Genomic DNA, 21,123 nt, shown 5'->3' with positions numbered 1-21,123 from the left:
CCATCTCGTGACCTGAATGCTCACCTGTAAATGGGGCTGACTGAGGAGGTTATAAAGTTCTCGAGCTTCATTTGAGGGGTTAGGGATTGCCAGCAGGTCAGAAAGAATCTAGAATGCAATTAAGAGTTCAAATGTATTGGTGGCAGATGTATTGGTTAGAGTCAAGACCAGGCCCCTTTACTGTACACTGTGTCCTAAACAGACATGATGCGATATGATTCTAGAGACAAGCAATATGTCTTTCAACAATGAATGCAAAACAGCTGCAAAACAGGGAACAGTTACAGTCAATCAGAACATATTTGATGTACAGTTATGTACAGTAATGTACCAATCTGGATTTTAAACCAATGAGAGTTCACAGTGGGCGGGGCTCCCTGGCTGGCACAACGTCGCAGAAATAGAAACTAGGTGAACGACACTGCTTGCAGCGGCTGTGGCTGGCTTGGAGAAAAACTCAACATGGAAGAGATACCTTTTATCGTGTTACTTCTGGTTAGGACACGATGTTAGACCCAGACCTATACTAGACTCCCAAAAACTTAGATGCAAAGTAATACCAGACTCCCAAAGACCCAGACCCATGAGAATGTATGAGAAGAAACTACAAAACTTGAGAGCAGGGCTGACCTGCAGAGAAAGTCCAGATGAATAGGAGAGATACGGCCTAGCGGAACCCTTCAGGTGCTGCTGTAGACATTCATACACCTGCAGAGAAAGAGGATGAACCATGACTTTCACGCATTGTTAATAAGTGTTTAAGTGTATGCAGGGATATCTGTACCTTTAGTAGAGACTGCAGCCAGGGAGCGTTGAGCAAACTGTACAAAAGTTCAGCTCCGTTTATTTCTTTATTGATAGAGCCCCTCACCTCAGCAATCACATATGCCAAGATCTGCGTCAGGCCTGGAAATGCATGTGCAAACACATATAAAACTGCTTGTTTGTTAAATACATGACAGTAGCATGTATTGGTGGTCATTATCATTAGCATCCACAACAGCACTCAGATTAGCGTCACAAAGTCCAACTTTAAATTGGTAACTTTTGAAGTTGCGGCTTAGCTTGTCTTACCCTTGTCTCCCATCTCCCGTGTAGCTGACTCTGGATCATTCTCCATGTCTGGTCTCATCCTGAGTCCTGAAGCTACTTGGGTGTCAGGCTACAGAAAAACAACACACTGGCCTCCTCATATACAACTGCAGGAAAAACACTCGGATCACAATTCAAGTGAATTTCAATTTTCTTTTTTTTTTTTTTTTTTTTTATCACATGCTGTGAAAAAGGTCCATAAGGGCTGATAACCCAGAAGTTTTAAATTAAAGTCCCAGATTAGAGGATGGTCCATCAACTGGTGAGTACCCTTGTTACAGTTTTGACCTTGAGCAAGACCACAGGTTGCTTTTGGGGGCCTGTCCTTTAAGTATGTGCACCTTAAGTGGCTTTGGATAAAAATTACCTGTGCTACATAACCAAAATATCAGTCGGAACAGAATCTGTACTTTTAAATGTTTTATAATACTTCATAGTTACAGTCCTTCTAGTCTACATTAGAGAGTCCATTTGCATTGCCAAATCTGATTGTTGAGTGGATGTGTGCAGAATTTACACTTAACAAATTTGAATCCTCACTGGAGCATCCCGGGAACACATAGAGGAAGGGAATAACAATCGTAGTCATAAATAAACAGTCTGCTTGATTGTCCTACAGGGAACTTCCTTATAGATAAGCCCAAGAGGCAAGAACCATCCAGGCAGAGAGTCTTAAGAAGCAAATCCAGTTCACTTACCTCTCCTGTGACGTTCAGCTCGTCTTCTCAGTTTTTATTCCCAGTTTAGAATTTAACAGACTGAAGAGCTTTTGCTAGCTCTATTTTGTATGATGATGGTCAGTTTTAATGTTGCTCGCTCAGATATGCTGGTACAGACAGAAGAACAACACGCCTTAGATTCCATAACAGAGCACGGAAAAGTCCCCTTGGAAAAAGGAACGTAATCTTTCTCTATCCTGCTTAATCCCTTGCATGCAAATGAGTCAGAGAGAGAGAGAGATAAAGAAGGTGAGGGAAGAAATCAGGAAGGGAGGGATTGGATAGTATACAACAAACATATAACAAAAAACATGCTCACTATCACCAACACTTGGCACACAAACATTCAGTGATCTACGATTTAATAATTCCTCACTCACTGCATCACTCAATTATACCGCTCGCTCTCTCTCTCTCTCTCTCTCTCTCTCTCTCTCTCTCTCTCTCTCTCTCTCTCTCTTCAAATGTGCTTTATTGGCATAAGAAACGTTACAATGTATTGCCAAAGCATTTGCAATGTTTACAATGAATCTTGAATAGATGAGATCAAATTATAAAATGACTAAATAAAAGACAAATAAACATATAATGTAGAATTGTGTGTGGGTGGGTTTGGGTGGTTTACGAGGACATTTTTCTAGGTTACAAACTGGTAATTACAAGGGTATTATGCTATAAATGTGGTTTATGAGGATATTTCTACTGTCCCCCTAATTCAAATCACTTAAAAAACAGACTAAATGATGTTTTTTTGAAAATGTAAAAATGCTGAAAGTTTTTTGTGAGGGTTAGGTTTAGGGGTAGGGTTAGGGTTAGGAGATAGAATTTATAGTTCGCACAGTATAAAAATCATAATGTCTACGGAGAGTCCTCACAAGGATAGCCGCACCAACATGTGTGTGTGTGTGTGAGTGCATCACTGATTGGTCACTCCCTCTTTTTGTGGCAGGCATCAATGTACCATCCTGCTAGTAAAATGCAATCTCTTCCTTCATTTTTCATTTTGTGGATGATGATATCAGTGTCCTGAGGCAGACTGTTGTTAGTCATGTTCATCCTGTTAGTTGTGTTAGTCTGTTTTTGCAGCCTCAGGACCATCTGAATGAAGGGGCTTTTTTCAATAATCATTCCATGGTTTTTAAGGGCTTTAAAATTATAAGAGTTGAGGTGGATCATTTTGAGATGTTTTCAAAATTAGATGGCTCGTTTCTCAATGCGAATCAATAGAGGATATTGGCTAAATTCCGCCCTGCATGCATTGTTTGATGTGTTCCTCTGGACTCTGAAGATACTTTTAACATTCTGCATGCATCATGATTCAGAAGAGGACCCCACACTTTGCTGCCATATAATGCAATAGGTTCTTTAACTGATGGGAATGTTTTGAGCCAGACTGTAATTGGTATTTCAAATTGTATAGATACTTTGATGGCATAAAAGGCCCTTCTTGCTTTCTTTTTCAGTTAATTCATGGCCAAGCTGAAGTTTCCAGTTTGACTTATTTTCAACCCGAGATACGTATGTATAGTTTGTGGCATGTTCAATTTTGGTCACACCAATGGTGAAATTGGGTCTCTATCCCTGACATCTGTGTCTTTTGTGAAATGTTAGTATTTTAGTTTTGTTAAGGTTCTCTCTCTCTCTCTCTCTCTCTCTCTCTCTCTCTCTCTCTCTCTCTCTCTCTCTCTCTCTCTCTCTCTCTCTCTCAAATTCAAATTCAAATTCAAATGAGCTTTATTAGCATGGCTGCATACAATGTACAATGTTGCCAAAGCATTCTGTAATAGTAATAATACAAATAAACAAATATAAAAAAACATGTATTACATTCATAAATCAAATTGTGAACAATGAGTAATGGTAAATTAAACTGACACTTTCAGTATTTAGTGAGGGGTCACCCTCTCTCCCTCAGATAATGACAGGAGAACACATACTCTGCTGCTAAATCTATACATTCAGCCTCCTCTGCAAGAACATATGAGAGTTTCTCTATATTACTCATTCTGCTGAATTCAGCCAGTATCTGTTCTATGAGTGTAAAGTGTGTGTTTCTAATGCTCTCATATTTACTGCACTCAGTGAGGAAGTATAGTTCATCCTCTATGACTCATTGAGTGCAGTGTGAACACCGTCTGTTCTCTCTGGGTTTCCAGTTCTGTCTGTGTCAACCCGTCTCTACCGCCATGCTGTGTTCACTCACACAATGCTTGTGTAAGGAGCTTCCTGTGACGGTAGTCTTTAATTTTGGTCAGATATGATGCCAATCTACACTGCCTGGCCAAAAAAAAATTCGCCGTTTGGATTTAAATAAGCAGAGTGTAGTTTCTCATTTCTTAAACAACCACGTCGGATGATGTATCCCGGGGTCTTCTGATTTTTTTTACTGTATTTCAGAAGGGGCAAATTATTAGCCTGAATCAAGCAAAGAAAACAACTAAGGAGATTGCTGAAATCACTGGAATTGGGTTAAGAACTGTCCAACGCATTATTAAAACCTGGAAGGATAGTGGTGAACTGTCAGCTTTGTGGGAAGAAATGTGATAGGAAAAAAATCTTGAATGATCGTGATCAGAGGTCACTAAAACGCTTGAAGTCACATCGTAAAAAATCGACAGTAGAACTCACAGCTATGTTTAATAGTGAAAGTAAGAGCATTTCCACACGTACAATGCGACAAAAACTTACAGGATTGGGACTAAACAGCTGTGTGGGCACAAGAAAGCCACTTGTTAGTGAAGCTAATTGGAAAAAAACAACTTCAATTTGCTAGGTAGCATAAAGATTGGACTGTGGAGCAATGGAAAAAGGTCAGGTGGTCTGATGAGTCCAGCTTTACCCTATTCCAAAGCGATGGGCACGTCAGGGTAAGAAGGCAAGCACATGAAGCGATGCACCCAGTTCAACTCTCCCATCATCAATACAAGATCTCGGCCAAAAATTAATGCAACTCTGGACGGAAATGAACGTTGCATAAGGTTGTTGAAACAATGCCACGACAAATGCACGCTGTAATCAAAGCTAAAGGCGGTCCAACTAAATATTAGAATATGCAATTTTTTTTTCTCCCCAGTTTGGAATGCTCAATTCACAATGCGCTTTAAGTCCTCGTGGTGGTGTAGTGACTTGCCTCAATGCGGGTGGCGGAGGACGAATCCCAGTTGCCTCCGCGTCTGAGTCTGTCAATCCACGCACCTTATCACGTGGCTTGTTGAGCACATTACCACAGAGACATAGCGCGTGTGGAGGCTTCCCGCTCTTCTCAGCAACATCCACGCTCAACTCACCACGCGTCCCACCAATGAGCGAACCACAATATAGTGACCACGAGGAGGTTACCCCATGTGACTCTACCCTCCCTAGCAACCGGCCAATTTGGTTGCTTAAGAGACCTGGCTGGAGTCACTCAGCACTGCCCAGTTCTGCCCTACAGCCCAGGTTAGAAGCACTTCTGTGAACTCCCAGGATATTTTTACAGAATTCAAGGTGGAAAATTTCAATTTAACTTTCGTCTCAGGATTCATAATTCAGTTTATATTTGGGTCCCCAGATTTCGCTGCCATACATAAGTATGGGCTTGATGACACTGTCAAACAATTTCAGCCACAGTTTAATAGGGAGGTTCAATTTAAATAGTGATTTTCTTATACTATAATATGTCCTACAGGCCTTGTCTGTTAGGCCTTTTTTTGCCAAGTCAAAATGTCCAGAAGCAAATATAGTCAGACCTAAATAATTGTAACTGGTAACATGGTTAAGAATTGCTCCCCCAGGAGGCCTGGCTAGCTCAGCGAGTATTGATGCTGACTACCACCCCTGGAGTCACGAGTCTGAATCCAGGGTTTGCTGAGTGACTCCAGCCAGGTCTCCTAAGTGACCAAATATGCCCGGTTGCTAGGGAGGGTAGAGTCACATGGGGTAACCTCCTCGTGGTCGTGATTAGTCGTGATTAGTGGTTCCCGCTCTCAATGGGGTGCGTGGTAAGTTGTGTGTGGATCGCAGAGAGTAGCATGAGCCTCCAAATGCTGTGAGTCTCCGCAGTGTCATGCACAGCGAGCCACGTGATAAGATGCACGGATTGTCTCAGAAGTGGTGGCAACTGAGACTTGTCCTCCACCACCTGGATTGAGGTGAGTAACCGTGCCACCACAAGGACCTACTAATTAGTGCGAAATGGGCATTCCAAATTGGGAGAAAAGGGGATAAAAAAAATAAATAAAAAAAATTATATATATATATATATATATATATATATATATATATATATATATATATATATATATATATATATATATATACACACTATATTGCCAAAAGTATTCGCTCATCTGCCTTTAGACGCATATGAACTTAAGTGACATCCCATTCTTAATCCATAGGTTTTAATATGACGTCGGCCCACCCTTTGCAGCTATAACAGCTTCAACTCTTCTGGGAAGGCTTTCCACAAGGTTTAGGAGTGTGTTTATGGGAATTTTTGACCATTCTTCCAGAAGCGCATTTGTGAGGTCAGACACTGATGTTGGACGAGAAGGCCTGGCTCGCAGTCTTCGCTCTAATTCATCCCAAAGGTGCTTTATCAGGTTGAGGTCAGGACTCTGTGAAGGCCAGTCAAGTTCTTCCACACCAAACTCGCTCATCCATGTCTTTATGGACCTTACTCTGTGCACTGGTGCGCAGTCATGTTGGAACAGGAAGGGGCCATCCCCAAACTGTTCCCACAAAGTTGGGGGCATGGAATTGTCCAAAATCTCTTGGTATGCTGAAGCATTCAGAGTTCCTTTCACTGGAACTAAGGGGCTAAGCCCAGCTCCTGAAAAACAACCCCACACCATAATCCCCCCTCCACCAAACTTCACAGATGGCACAATGCAGTCAGACAAGTACCGTTCTTCTGGCAACTGCCAAACCCAGATTCATCCATCAGATTGCCAGATGGAGAAGCATGATTCGTCACTCCAGAGAACGCGTCTCCACTGCTCTAGAGTCCAGTGGCGGCGTGCTTTACACCACTGCATCCGACGCTTTGCATTGCACTTGGTGATGTATGGCTTGGATGCAGCTGCTCGGCCATGGAAACCCATTCCATGAAGCTCTCTACGCACTGTTTCTTGAGCTAATCTGAAGGCCACATGAACTTTGGAGGTCTGTAGCCATTGACTCTGCAGAAAGTTGGCGACCTCTGCGCACTATGCACCTCAGCATCCGCTGACCCCGCTCTGTCATTTTACGTGGCCTACCACTTCGTGGCTGAGTTGCTGTCATTCCCAATCGCTTCCACTTTGTTATAATACCACTGACAGTTGACTGTGGAATATTTAGTAGCGAGGAAATTTCACGAGTGGACTTGTTGCACAGGTGGCATCCTATCACAGTACCACACTGTAATTCACTGAGCTCCTGAGAGCGGCCCATTCTTTCACAAATGTTTGTAGAAGCAGTCTGCATGCCTAGGTGCTTCATTTTATACACCTGTGGCCATGGAAGTGATTGGAACACCTGAATTCAATTATTTGGATGGGTGAGCAAATACTTTTGGCAATAAAGTGTATATATATATATATATATAAGAACTGGTCCACCAAGTATAAAAATATTTTTTTGTCTTAAAATGATTTTTATTATGAAAAATGATCACAGTCATCTTTCGTGATTTCCTTTTTTTCTCCTGTTCAGTTTTATTTTATTCAATGATTTGCTGGCAACTGTGAAAAAAATGTTAGTCAATAGTTTTTTTTTTTTTGCCAAATTTATGCTTTTCTCGTCAGTTCCAAATGTGGATGGGAGAAACACATCAGTCATGTTCTCAGCATAAATTCTGTGGAGTTCAGCTTCATACTGGGCTGGACTGTCTTTTCTCCAGAAGAATCTGGTTGGGAGGGGATATAGTTTAGACTTCTGATCTGAAGATGGTAGAAGACTTTTTAAACTAATAACTATGTGACAGTGGTCCGAGGGAGGTAGCTGTGGCATCAATGTGAAGTAATTGATCTGGTTTTGGTCTAGACCTGTGATGGCGTAGTTCACTGTGCTACCACCTAAAGAAGAGCAATAGGTAAATCGATCCAGAGAATCATCCTTTGTTCTGCCGTTCACTATGTAGAGACCAAGGCTTTTACAGAGCTGCAGAACTTCTTTTCCATTTCTGTTTATTGTGTTGTCATAGTTCTGATGTGGTTTAGTGGAATGTTTATTTTGATTTCATATATTTGTATTGTTAATATATACTTATCTTCAACTGAACTACTATAATCCAGTTCTTTCCCAGTTCTTGCATTCAGATCCCCCATTATTAGGACTGAGCCAAGAGACTGAAACTGAATGATCACAGATTGTAATGTGGAGAAGATCTCCTCACTATAATTTGGTGACTCATGGGGGGGGGGGGGGTGTAGGTGGCACACAGGTAAGTATTCTCATCTGTAATTATAATAATTATAATTTTAATCCAAATATGTGTTCTCCCTATTTGGTCAGGCTTTAATGGGAAATATGTTCTTTAAACCAAACAATAATTCCTCCTGAACCTCTTCCATTTTTAACTTGTGGGTGTTTCACTGATGGTATATGTAATTATCTGTAGTTTAAAGGAGTGTAGGTTTTAGACTCTAATTGGCTCCATGTCTCAAGTAATATTATGACATCTGAGCTATATACAATATTTACAAAATCAGGATCTTGCTTTTTTCTCCAAAAGCAGCATAAAACATTCCCTGAATGTTGTAGTTTGTGATTTTAAGTGATGACATTGTGATTTTGACCAGAAATAATGATTCCTGACCCAATTATGTAATGAAATATACTGAATTAAATGAAGTACCTTAGAATATCAGATGTATAACAAAAAGAGAAGATACAGTAAAATATATGATGGTCATATACAGTGCATCCAGAAAGTATTCACAGCGCTTCACTTTTTCCACATTTTGTTATGTTACAGCCTTATTCCAAAATGGATTAAATTCATTATATTCCTCAAAATTCTACAAACAATACCCCATAATGACAACGTGAAAGTAGTTTGTTTGAAATCTTTGCAAATTTATAAAAAAATTAAAATAAAATAAATAAATAAATAAAAATCACATGTACATAAGTATTCACAGCCTTTGCTCAATACTTTGTTGAAACACCTTTGGCACCAATTACAGCCTCAAGTCTTTTTGAGTATGATGCTACAAGCTTGGCACACCTATTTTTGGGCAGTTTCTCCCATTCTTCTTTGCAGGACCTCTCAAGCTCCATCAGGTTGAATGGGGAGCATTGGTGCACAGCCATTTTCAGATCTCTCCAGAGATGTTCAATCGGGTTCAAGTCTGGGCTCTGGCTGGGCCACTCAAGGACATTCACAGAGTTGTCCCGGAGCCACTCCTTTGTTATCTTGGCTGTGTGCTTAGGGTCGTTGTCCTGTTGGAAGATGAACCGTCGCCCCAGTCTGAGGTCCAGAGCGCTCTGGAGCAGGTTTTCATCAAGGATGTCTCTTTACATTGCTGCATTCATCTTTCCCTTGATCCTGACTAGTCTCCCAGTTCCTGCTGCTGAAAAATATTCCCACAGCATGATGCTGCCACCACCATGCTTCACTGTAGGGATGGTATTGGCCAGGTGATGAGCGGTGCCTGGTTTCCTCCAGACATGACGCTTGCCATTCAGGCCAAAGAGTTCAGTCTTTGTTTCTCATGGTCTGAGAGTCCTTCAGGTGCCTTTTGGCAAACTCCAGGCGGGCTGTCATGTGCCTTTTACTGAGGAGTGGCTTCCGTCTGGCCACTCTACCATACAGACCTGATTGGTGGAGTGCTGCAGAGATGGTTGTTCTCCTGGAAGGTTCTCCTCTCTCCAGAGACAAATGCTGGAGCTCTGTCAGAGTGACCATCGGGTTCTTGGTCACCTCCCTGACTAAGGCCCTTCTCCCCCGATCACTCAGTTTGGCCGGGCGGCCAGCTCCTGGAAGAGTCCTGGTGGTTCCAAACTTCTTCCATTTACGGATGATGGAGGCCACTGTGCTCATTGGGACCTTCAATGCTGCAGAAATTTTTCTGTACCCTTCCCCAGATCTGTGCCTCGATACAATCCTGTCTCGGAGGTCTACAGACAATTCCTTGGATTTCATGGCTTGGTTTGTGCTCTGACATGCACTGTTAACTGTGGGACCTTATATAGACAGGTGTGTGCCTTTCCAAATCATGTCCAATCAATTGAATTTATCACAGGTGGACTCCAATCAAGTTGTAGAAACATCTCAAGGATGATCAGTGGAAACAGGATGCACCTGAGCTCAATTTTGAGTGTCATGGCAAAGGCTGTGAATACTTATGTACATGTGATTTTGTTTTTGTTTTTTATTTTTAATAAATTTGCAAAGATTTCAAACAAACTTCTTTCATGTTGTCATTATGGGGTATTGTTTGTAGAATTTTGAGGGAAAATAATGAATTTAATCCATTTTGGAATAAGGCTGTAACATAACAAAATGTGGAAAAAGTGAAGTGCTGTGAATACTTTCCGGATGCACTGTAGATGCTCATGAGTGATGAGCTGATGATTTGCTATGTGTACATTTGGCATGAGTGCACACACATCAGCTATCTCTGCATTAATGGCATTGATGATGTTTTGTGGAACGTCTCTGCGAGGCAGCAGTGTAGAGATGATGACTTTGGCACTGGGATAGATTCCTCTAGCTGTTTTCACCACATTGATGGGAGCTTTGGTGACATCCACTCTCCTGGTGGTGAGGTCGTTTGTCCCAGTGTGCAGTATGATTTGTGATGGTGTTCCCGAAACATCCTCTCTCAGCAGCTTCAAAGCAGAGTGAGAGGTGGGACACCAGAGTTTCCTTACAGTCCTCCTTGAGAACAGTCGTCTCTGGTCCAGGTGGTTGCCTTTAGAGTCACAGAGGATGATGATGTTGTGTTGTCTCTTCTGTTCTCTGTTGGATGTTGTTGTGGTCTGTGGATATCTCTGTCTGATGCTGATGTGTTTTCTCTTGGAGTTCTGAGAAGCTTGAGAGACCTGAGAAACCTGGGTTGCAGGGGATGGGCATGTGTGTGTGTATGTGTGTGTGTTGACACACTTCTGGTGTTGTGTTGTTTTTCTGATGTGTTCTGGAGGAGAGGTGTTGAGTGTTTCTATGCTGGCACACTGTTGCTGTTGTTCTGTGGTTGTGATGTGTTCAGTGTTTGTGTGTAGCTGTTGTCTCATCTTCCCAGGTTGTTTCTCCAGCATGTTGCTGTGTTGATCTCTCTTGATCAGCTCCTCTCTTACCCTTCTCAGCTCCTCTCGCAGCTCCTGGTTGTTCTCCTCCAGCTGTCTGACAGCAGAGCAGAGCTGATGAAGTTGTTGTGTGCTAAGGTGGCTGGTCTGGTTTTGGAGCTGGCAGAGGTTGTTGGTAGTTTCCTCTTTAAACAGGAAGTAGTCCTGCTCCAGCTCAGCGATGTTGTCTCTCAAGGCCTTGATCTATGGAGATGCAGGAGAGACAGGGTTTCTGTGTGCTACAGGGGTGCTCAAGCTGAGGGCTCCTTTTGTGACTATTGTGGAGCAAGACTCTACACTGCTCTTCACCTCAGGGTCTTTCTTAAACTTCTGAACCTCCATTTTAAAGTTTATGAAACTCTTCTGGAATTCATCAAGGCTGGGTTTTGATCCCTGGACCATGACTGTACCATTGTGATACAAGTTTACAGTCAGCTTTATCTCGATTTTCACCTTCCAGAGTGATTTGTCTACCTTTACTGATGCCACCTTTTCTGCTGCAGTTCATGGCAGTTCAGAGATTACTGTGCCAGGCTGATGGCTGATCAGTGAAGAAGGGCAGTTTACAATGGACTCTGTTGGGTTCTGGTACACTGTAGTCAGACAGCAGCATCTCTGGGTTCTCTCTCAGGATCATATCTTTCATCTTCTTATCTTTGTTTGATTTAACTTTTGCAGGATATATTAACTCCAGAGTATATTATCTTTTGACGTGAAAGTTAAACTAAACAAGCACCACGTGACTTTCAGATGTAAAAGTGAAAGTGGAGATTTAGAGTAAAAAAAGGACTTATATTTTTATCTTTTTCTCACCCACACCTATTATATTGGTTCCGAAGTTATGGATTTAACCACTGGATTCTTATGGATTACTTCTATGTTTCCTTTATGTGTTTTTTGGAGCTACAAAGGTCTGATCACCATTCACTTGCATTGTATGGACCTACAGAGCTGGGACATTCTTCTAGAAATCTTCATTTGTGTTCTGCTGTAGAAATAAAGTCACACACATCTGGGATGGCATGAAGGGGAGTAAATGACGAGAGAATTTTCAGTTTTTGTTGAAATATCCCTTTAACAATATGCATGTTAACATGATTTTAGTACGATAAAGTCCCTTTTCTATGTAGTTATATTCAAATTTAAAATCAGTTGCTATGACAACGTAACACTGCAAACTCTAAAATGCCTGTAAAAACAGTCATTTAAACAACTTTACAGCTTAAATAATACAATAATTTATGTAAGTGCTTTTCAGCTTCACATTCAGGCCTTTATACCCTGCAAAAATTGGCCCCATTCACTTCCATTGTAAGTATTTCACTGTAACCACGTTTTTTTTTTTTTTTTTTTTTTAAGTCGAAAATAATTTTTTGTGGTAATCATCATTATGCCACAAATGCTGTTGATTAAGCTTAACTTGTACTGAACCCATAATATTTATTTAATTGAACAAAATTAAACCATTATGGCATAAGGCAGGGGTCAAATATATTATGAATGCAGATTTTAACCTAAAGGTTCTCAGGACAAGGGTTTATTTTATTTAAATGTCAATCACATTGATGTCAGGGCATGTTGCCACACTCAGTGTTGCAGTTTTACATGTTGTAGTTTTAAACTGTTCCTAACCCTAACTGTAACTCATTTGATTCATGAATTGTTTGGTTTCATAATTGTTTTAATTTATTTCAGAAAGGACATTTTAAATACACATATGTTGTGCAAATTTTTTTTTTCTTTAGATAGTACAAAGATGTATTCTTCACAAAGGTGTATTGAACACCAAGTTCCCATTGTCACATAAAACCTGATAACAATATCTGAACTCTATCTTTTTTTTTTTTTTTCCATGGGAAGGTGTAAATGTTCAATAGGGTTTTTTTTTTTTTTTTTTTTTTTTTTGGCAAGGACTTTCAAAAGTAATCCTATCCTGAGAAATAACTGTCAATTTATTGCAGTTTCCCATCTATTAATCAATTTAACAATATAGCAAAACTGATTTGATGGGTTTGAGTAAAGTCCTACATTTTTTGTCTTTGTTTTTCCATTCCTACCATCATATCCCTTTCATGAAACTAGTGTGACCTCAAACAGTCTGAGCAGCAGAACCTCTGTGTAACACAACTTGACACAGAGCCGTTTTATTCTGTTCAGCAGATGCTTAGCAAATCATCCCTAGGCAAGAGATGACATTTTAATAAAGTATATCACAAGAGGATTCCATGCTTTAAAAACTGTAATATCCTTTTCCAGACGCTAATACATAAAAATCCCCCCAAATAATAAAATAAATAATTAGACAAAAACTCAGTCATCAATTTATTGCCTTCCATTTGAACTACGAGTCAGTAACAGCTTGAACAATAAAAGAAACAAATTACACAAAAACATCATACTTTACATATACACACATTCCGATTAATGTGCGACACATTAATGGTTAATGTGGGTACCTTGGCTCAGCAGAGGAATACTGATGCGGAAATATGCACCATTGACTTCCTGTACCAAAAGTACAATCATGATATTCATGCAACATTTCAAGTGTCAATGGTTGTAAACATCAATAATTCTTTGCCATAACAGTTTCACAGAGTTTGTCCGATTAGACACAGCTCAGACATCAAAATCCAGATCTCTGATCCTTGGGAATGGATTTTCCAACCATTTATTCAAACTCACTCCGAGCCACTTTTCATGTCATTGTTCTTATGTTGCTCTGTGTGAAATGCCCAGCAGATTATCTGCACCGCTCAGATTATTTTTGCTGCACACAGACCTAACCATCAAATAAATAAAACAAAGTCAATAAAAGAAATTGCATTAGTCTGTTAGCATTAAAACTTGACACTCAACTCGTACTGTAGCTATTGCTGGGTATAGTGATGCCATGATAACATCCATAACACTGTCAGAGGCACTTTTCAGAATTCTTAAAGGAATAGTTCACCCAAAATTTTCAAGTATGTCATCTACTCATCCTCATGTCATTCCAAACCCATATGTCTTTCTTTCCAATGCTGAACACACGTTTTAATGAATATCTTGGTCTTCCTTTTCAATACAATATCAGTTGATAGTGACTCACTTTAAAGCTTAAAAAAAGACAGAAAAAAGCATCATAAAAGTAGTCCACGCAACTCTTTCATCATATTCCAAGTGTTCTGAAGGTACATGATATGTTTTTTGGAGAAAAGCTACTGTGAATGCACAATGGACATTAAGATTTTAATTGAAAAATGTCTTAAATTTCAGGCTGTTTCACACCAAAACCTATCATACTTCTTCAGAAGACTTGGAATATGACGACTTGCATAGCCTACTTTTATGATACTTTTAGGCACTTTTTTAAGCTTTTAACTGATTGTGTAGCACTGTGATTGTGTTGGAGAGATGGAACGGGATGTTCATTAAGATTTCTCAAAGTCATGCAGGTTTGGAATGACATGAGGGTGAGTACATTATGACAGAAATTTCATTTTAGATGAACTATCCATTATTAACATATATGTTAAGAAAGAAGTACTAGTTTCAGCAATAAATGTTACAGTGTTTGTGCTTCATGATGAACTTTCTGCTAATAGTGACTCTTAACGTGAACACTGAGATTTGTAGAAAGCAGATCTCATAGTAAAATTAGTTCAGCATGCAAATCTTAGATTCCGGGGGGGATGGTATTCCTCCCAATAATCAAAACAAGCAAGTACAACCCCCCCAATATTTAAACCTTGATCAATGGAAAAATATAAATGGTTCACGCTGCAACCCCCCTCCCCCCTCCCCCCTCCCCATGTTCAAACCAAATCTACATCCTTGCTTGAGCGTTGTGGTGCATGGGAGCAAGACCTCAAAACTTTCGTCCTGCTTTCGCAGATTCGGTATGTTAACAAAAACATGCGAGTCCCTGACCCTAATATACTCCACCCTCACATTAAACACCCATGGTTTGAAACAATTCCAAATGTTATATGGAATGAAAGTTTGAAAGTCGTCTGCAACTGGAAAAAGCCATTTGAACACAAAAAATACTTCATATTCCCCAGAAAGGACTTGGGGACTGCTGTGCGACTGCATAGAGAATGAACAAACAGTGTTGACCAACAAACTGTTACAATAATAAGTTCAATCGAACTAAGAAGCCTGTAAACACAGATTTACATAGAATAAAGCAGGTCATCAATTCTGTGCATGGAAAAAGATAAAACAGCCCACCAATTGTATTCCAAATGGATCAGATGTCAGGCAGATATTTGAACACAAATCTGCTTGTGGGACAACAGTCCATGTCTTGCCATTTATTCATGGTCATTTATCAATAAGACACATATCTTGTTGCATTTTTACGAATGGATGCATGAATGAGGTCCAAGGCAGTGTGCTCATGGCATTGAATGATCTAATACTATCAGGAACAATTTCGGTTAATGGGTAGTTTACGTCAAAGACAGAGGTAGATGGCAACCATGATAACTTCATACATCAATATGGCTGGCGTCTGCTTATAGAGTCATTGCTATGTTAAGCTCCTTTCATTCTGTGGAATTGACCCTTCAATTCTGAGCCAGTGAAACACTGAGAATAAACCATATAATCATACCAGATGTGAATGATGTTACATCATCTTGGTAGTGGTGTAACAGTAGCAGTTAAAAAGCCTCAAACATTATAAACTAAGTGAGGAAGACACAAAAATATTAAATAATAAATGTTAGAATCGTTTCAGATGCAGTATAGATGCAAAAAATCCTTGCCACAACCAAAGACTAACTTCCCCAGAAAACTGGATGGTTTGGTGTGACTATGGGACCTCAGCCAGCGGTATAACCCTCCCTGGGCTTTGTGGACCAGGCACAGAATGTGACTGGCTCATCACACGTCAGGTCACAGCATCATTCCTCCACAGATACACTTTGATTGGCTGGTCTGTTTGTCAGTCATTCCAGAGGTGTTTGAAGAAACTTTTCATTACGTGACCTTCTCATGCTGGATTTGATAGTAGCATGCCTAAGTGAAGAAGAGGAAGAGTATTTAATCTCTATCCAAACATTGGCTTTGGGTAAATTCAGAGTGACAGATGTGTAAGTGAATACCTTGAGCGTGGTGAACATGATTCCATGCTCGCCATGTTGTACACACGGATCCATCAGGTCTTCAATCAGGCTGACCTCTGACCCCAGATTCCGTATACTGTAGAGAACAAAGGCAACAACTAAACTCTGCCCATTAATTCAAAATTGAATTAATTTTATATGTTAGTATACTCCTAAAAGGAGACTAAATTAACTTCTTAAAGACATACACATTTCAAATTTACAGTCGTTCTCTTTTCGGAGAAATGGATGAAAAATAATTTATAATTAAAAAAAAAAAATGTATCTTGCACTCATGGCCCTATCCACATTTTTGTCCAATCAAATGTTCTCTAGAGTGTATATGCTCCTCCCCCTAATGCCATCTGCCTCTGACTAGCAATAAGCATATTTACATTCACACCAATATCAGTTTAATCCAAAAATCCGACAACGGAAGAAAACAGCGTTTACATCATCGGGTTATTCTCTGCGTTTGACGGCAAAACGTAAACAGGCATGCGCACAACACCTGACACACTGGATAAGCCGGTAAGACAAATCAGGGTAATGGCCAAAAAAATACCTGTGTCGACTGGTTTATTTTTAAACCATTTATAGCCTTACCCTGAAAAAAGGAAAGCTGTTTAAGGTGTTTACATGACCACATACAATGCTGGCTTATTAAAGGGATAGTTCACCCAAAAATAAAAATTCTCTCATCATTTACTCACTCGCATGCCATCCCAAAGGTGTATGACTTTTTTCTTCTGCTGAACAGAAATATTTTTAGAAGAATATTTCAGCTTTCACAATGCAAGTGAATGCTGACCAAAATTTAGAAGCTCCAAAAAGCACATAAAGGCAGCATAAAAGTAATCCATACGACTCCAGTTGTATAATCCATGTCTTCAGAAGTGATATGATAGGTGTGGGTGAGAAACTGATCAATATTTAAGTCCTTTTTTACTATAATTTCTCCTCCATGCCCAGTAAGTGGTGATGTGCATGAAGAATGTGAATCACCAAAATCAAAAGAAGAATGTAGAAATGAAAGTGAAAGTGGAAATTTATAGTAAAAAATGACTTAAATATTGATCTGTTGCTCACCCACCCCCTCAGTAAATTTTTATTTTTGGGTGAACTATCCTTTTAAGGATAATCGGAGTAAGAACATGCATGTAAGCGTGTTAAATAGCAAGTAGCAAATCATGGTTTGTTGTTGTGACATCATTAATGGCTATAGGCTATTTAGAAAAAGAAGGGCTGTGCAGCTCGATATGTCCTGACTCAACTTCCTGTTTCCATAAGAAATCCATCAACACAAAAAAGAAAATTGCGCTCGTCAAGCGAATTCATGGGGTCTTTACCAATTCGTTTTTTTTCTGTGCTAACGCACCTGCAGATAAAGCTGCAGTCGCAATAGTCAATTTTTCCACCGATTTTCAGACGTAAGCATCCTTTGCACAGAAACTCGAAAATCAATTTAGTAATTCATGGTAATTGTGTAACCAAAGGTTTTCCAAGGGTTCGCTTTTATTTAGTACATTATAATTACTACAACTACAATTACAGAAACTGTTAACATTTCCATGGTAGTCCTGTTTTTATTTCTCTGAGCTTCACATTGATTTGCAGCCAAAATAAGCCATTCCAATACGTAACAGGGAGTCAGAGAGAAATGTCTTAGGTGGCGTTCGCACCGCACGCTTTTTGCGTTGTTTTTTTATTATTTTACAATGCAAATATGCTAGGGCTATGAATCAATAATTTAAAAAAAACAATTCATAGCACAGTTTTCTGTGATTAATCGCGATTAAATTATGGTACATGATACATTACAACAAACCGTAAAATATCATCAAAAATATACTGACTTTATACTTTGTCATTATACAAATTTTCAAGGAATTGTTTAGTCATCATTTATTTTAATATGTACATGGTAAAAAAAAAAAAATTATATATATTTATTTTATTTTTTTATTTTTTTTGCCTGATAGGGTAATTTAGATAATTTTTTTTACAGGTATTAATCTTTGATACAAGTATATGTATACATGCCATAAATTCAGTGGACATGTTGTATTTAAAAGTTGGGCAAAATCTTCTGGCCTTTTCCAGTGGACTTTTTGTTTTATAATGCGATCAACTGGGCAGATTCAATTAATATCAAACATTATTTGCAAAGAAACTTAAGTGCACATTGCCAAAGCATTATTAGACACTTAACATACAGCTTGCCCTTATCTCTCGCACGCCTGGTTCAACATTTGCAGGTGTAGTCTCCATTCTCCATACAGTAAATACGCTCCCGTGTTTATTATGCCCGGGACATGTGTCGCGCATAATGAATAAGCATGCACTGCTCCACAAAGTTTCTGTGTGAGGATGTGTAGTCGAGTCGAGAGTGTACCTCCTAAAAATGTATATATACCTATTTCAGCCATAGAAAGTGGGGGAAAACTTTAGTAAAATTTTGCACATTGTAAAAAGTTGCCTGGGTTTGTTCCTGGCAGGCAGCAGATGCCCCAAACTTGCCCCCACCCTAATTCAAACCTATAAAGCTGAGTAGTCTGCCAGGAACATCTCGGGACACCTTTCTCCTATTGCGTAAATTTTCAGGAAACAAACGAATAAAAAAAAAAACAGATACTGCATTAAGTGCGTACATTTTTTTTTACATGTTCGGCAAAAAATATGAATCGCAGAAATTAACGTGTTAAATTTCCCAGCCCTAAAACATGCACTAGATGGATGTTTTTGACCATTGTGCTGCATCTCGCTGTTTTTTCACCATCACGCACACGAGTGCCATGCTTTAAGACACCATGTTAGTTTAATAGAAACACAACTTTTAAAAATGCATCTTGAGGCACCTGCATTCTGTTCATTGCGCTGCATCTAGATATTTTAAATGCAAGAAAGCATTTGGTCTAAAAACACTCTTAGGCAGTTGTTTATCCTGACACCCCTCTTTCATTCTTAACCGGTGAGTGTGACAAACCAACCAACAGAGGAGGATGAGATTTTAGAAACAATAGTCAGTAGGTGTGGCATTTTCAACATTTTTGATTTGTTACTGAGTTGACTAGGGTAACGCCAGCTTACTATATGTTTTAAAGGAAAATATGAACCCACTTTATTTTAGATGTTTTTAACAACCACGAACTTAAGCATTTGATACAATGTACTTATTATGTACATGCGTATTGTTGCATTGTACTTACATTCAAAGCACCTGCATTTAATTACATCAGTAGTTATACTGTCAACCTTATCCCTATACCTACCTCAACCCTTACCCTAACCCATAACCCTAATTCTAAACCTACCTATACCTCAACCTCAGAGGCAGCAAATGTCAATGTTTTTGCAGAACAACATGTAGTAACACAATAAATACATTGTACTGTATGTGTTTAAATGTTAGTACATAGTAGTTAAAGACACCTTATATAAAGTGGCACTGAAAATATATTCCCCTCCTAAAAACATCTTAGAAACGCTGTGATCCTTACCGTGCACGCAAAACAACGAAGAGGAAGACAGGAAACAGGTCATCCATAGACCACAGGAAATCTTGTTTCAGGAGTGCAAGTACAACCTGGGTTATCTCTTCAAAGGTCAGCTGGATGACCTGGAGCTTATCTGAAGGCGTGAAAGTTGTGCTGTTGAAACAGAAAGGGAAAAGACTTGAAAACGATTTACCAGAGAGAAATGACAAAAATCAAAGAAATGCTTGCTTCTGTAAATCTCAAACCTGATTTGCTGTAGTGTCTCAACTGCTGAGGCAAAACAGGCGTCCTTAGTGCTTGAAATTACCTACATGGCCAAAAACACACATGAATGTAAACTATAATGGAAATGCAAATATTAAACCTTACATCCTAATAGAGTTTACTCATATTTACACTGATCTTTATGTATTGCTTCATGTTGCAGGGTTTAATTTCAGGGACCTTAAAGTGTATTGCCATGAGTGAGAGATTTTTTTAAGGGTTTTTATACTCGCCTGTTGTTTTTCTCCATGTACAGTAACAGTCACAGGCCAGAATTTCCTACAAAAACAGATTTTACTGGCTGTAAGATGAATCACTATGAATCTGTTTACATATCATATTATGTATATGTGCATGTGGCACTTACTGTTGAACCCCAAGAAAGGCGAGCAGTGCGAGGTCTGGTTGTTTGTTGAGTCGTAACACACAATCCCAGTACACATCATCCTCCTTCTCTTTCTCTAGAGCGTAGAGAGTGAAGAGAGGAGGATAGAGACGTGGCAAAAGTACCGGAAGGAGGAGAGCAGAGCTACTGACCACACACCTAAAAACACACATAAACATATCATATAAATGATAAATAAACACACAAAAAAAGCGAGGAAATAAACATGGGAAATAGAGAGTTACTGAGATCACAGCATGTATGACCAAAATACTTTCGAGCAAATGTAAATTCTCTCATCATTTACTCACCCTCATGCCATCCCAGATGTGTATGACTTTCTTTCTTCTGCAGAACACAAACGAAGATTTTTAAAAGAATATCTCAGCACTGTTGGTCCATACAATGCAAGTGAATGGTGATCAGACCTTTGTAGCTCCAAAAATCACAAAAATCAAACATAGAAGTAATCCATACGACTCCAGTTGTATAATTCATGTCTTCAGAAGTTATATGATAGGTGTGGTTGAGAAACTGATCAATATTTAAGTCCTTTTTACTCTAAATCTCCACTTTCACTTTTACATCTGAAAGTCACATATGGTGCCTGTTTAGTTTCACTTTCACATCTGAAAGTGAAAGTTAAAGTGGAGATTTAGTGTAAAAAGGACTTAAATATTGTTCTGTTTCTCACCCACGCCTATCATATTTAGACTTATAGATTACTTTTATGTTTCCTTTATGTTATTTTTGGAGTTACAAAGGTCTGATCACCATTCACTTGCATTGTGAGGATCTACAGGGATATTTTTCTAAAAATC

General features: G+C 39.3%; 2 protein-coding genes across 6 annotated transcripts in view; both read right to left on the bottom strand.

Annotated features, from left to right (window-relative positions):
• LOC127448855 (MAGUK p55 subfamily member 4-like) overlaps positions 1-2,114 on the bottom strand; it is a 31,046-nt gene extending 28,932 nt beyond the window's left edge. The window contains exons 1-5 of one of the 3 annotated variants that reach the window (XM_051711715.1): positions 1,791-2,114; positions 1,075-1,162; positions 785-906; positions 631-708; positions 25-108 (exon numbers count right to left, since the gene is read on the bottom strand). In XM_051711715.1, coding sequence (XP_051567675.1) covers positions 25-108; positions 631-708; positions 785-906; positions 1,075-1,132 — 342 coding nt within the window. In that variant the 5' untranslated portion in view covers positions 1,133-1,162; positions 1,791-2,114. Of the gene's footprint in view, positions 1-24; positions 109-630; positions 709-784; positions 907-1,074; positions 1,200-1,790 lie in introns of all 3 variants that reach the window. The other 2 variants (XM_051711714.1, XM_051711716.1) reach the window with 2 other exon arrangements.
• Positions 2,115-12,480: 10,366 nt separating this feature from the next.
• Positions 12,481-21,123, bottom strand: part of LOC127448854 (alsin-like) — a 52,299-nt gene continuing 43,656 nt past the window's right edge. For 2 of the 3 annotated variants that reach the window (XM_051711711.1, XM_051711712.1), the window contains 6 exons: positions 20,285-20,461; positions 20,151-20,196; positions 19,899-19,960; positions 19,657-19,806; positions 16,157-16,253; positions 12,481-16,070 (listed from right to left, as the gene is read on the bottom strand). In XM_051711711.1, the coding sequence (XP_051567671.1) occupies positions 16,032-16,070; positions 16,157-16,253; positions 19,657-19,806; positions 19,899-19,960; positions 20,151-20,196; positions 20,285-20,461 (571 nt within the window). In that variant the 3' untranslated portion in view covers positions 12,481-16,031. The remainder of the gene's footprint in view (positions 16,071-16,156; positions 16,254-19,656; positions 19,807-19,898; positions 19,961-20,150; positions 20,197-20,284; positions 20,462-21,123) is intronic. The other variant, XM_051711713.1, reaches the window with a different exon arrangement.

This window comes from Myxocyprinus asiaticus, chromosome 12, assembly GCF_019703515.2.
Source record: "Myxocyprinus asiaticus isolate MX2 ecotype Aquarium Trade chromosome 12, UBuf_Myxa_2, whole genome shotgun sequence".
NCBI classification, from domain to species: Eukaryota; Metazoa; Chordata; class Actinopteri; order Cypriniformes; family Catostomidae; genus Myxocyprinus; species Myxocyprinus asiaticus.
The sequence above is the reverse complement of the archived record's forward strand: the minus strand, read 5'-3'. Positions and strand labels throughout refer to the sequence as shown.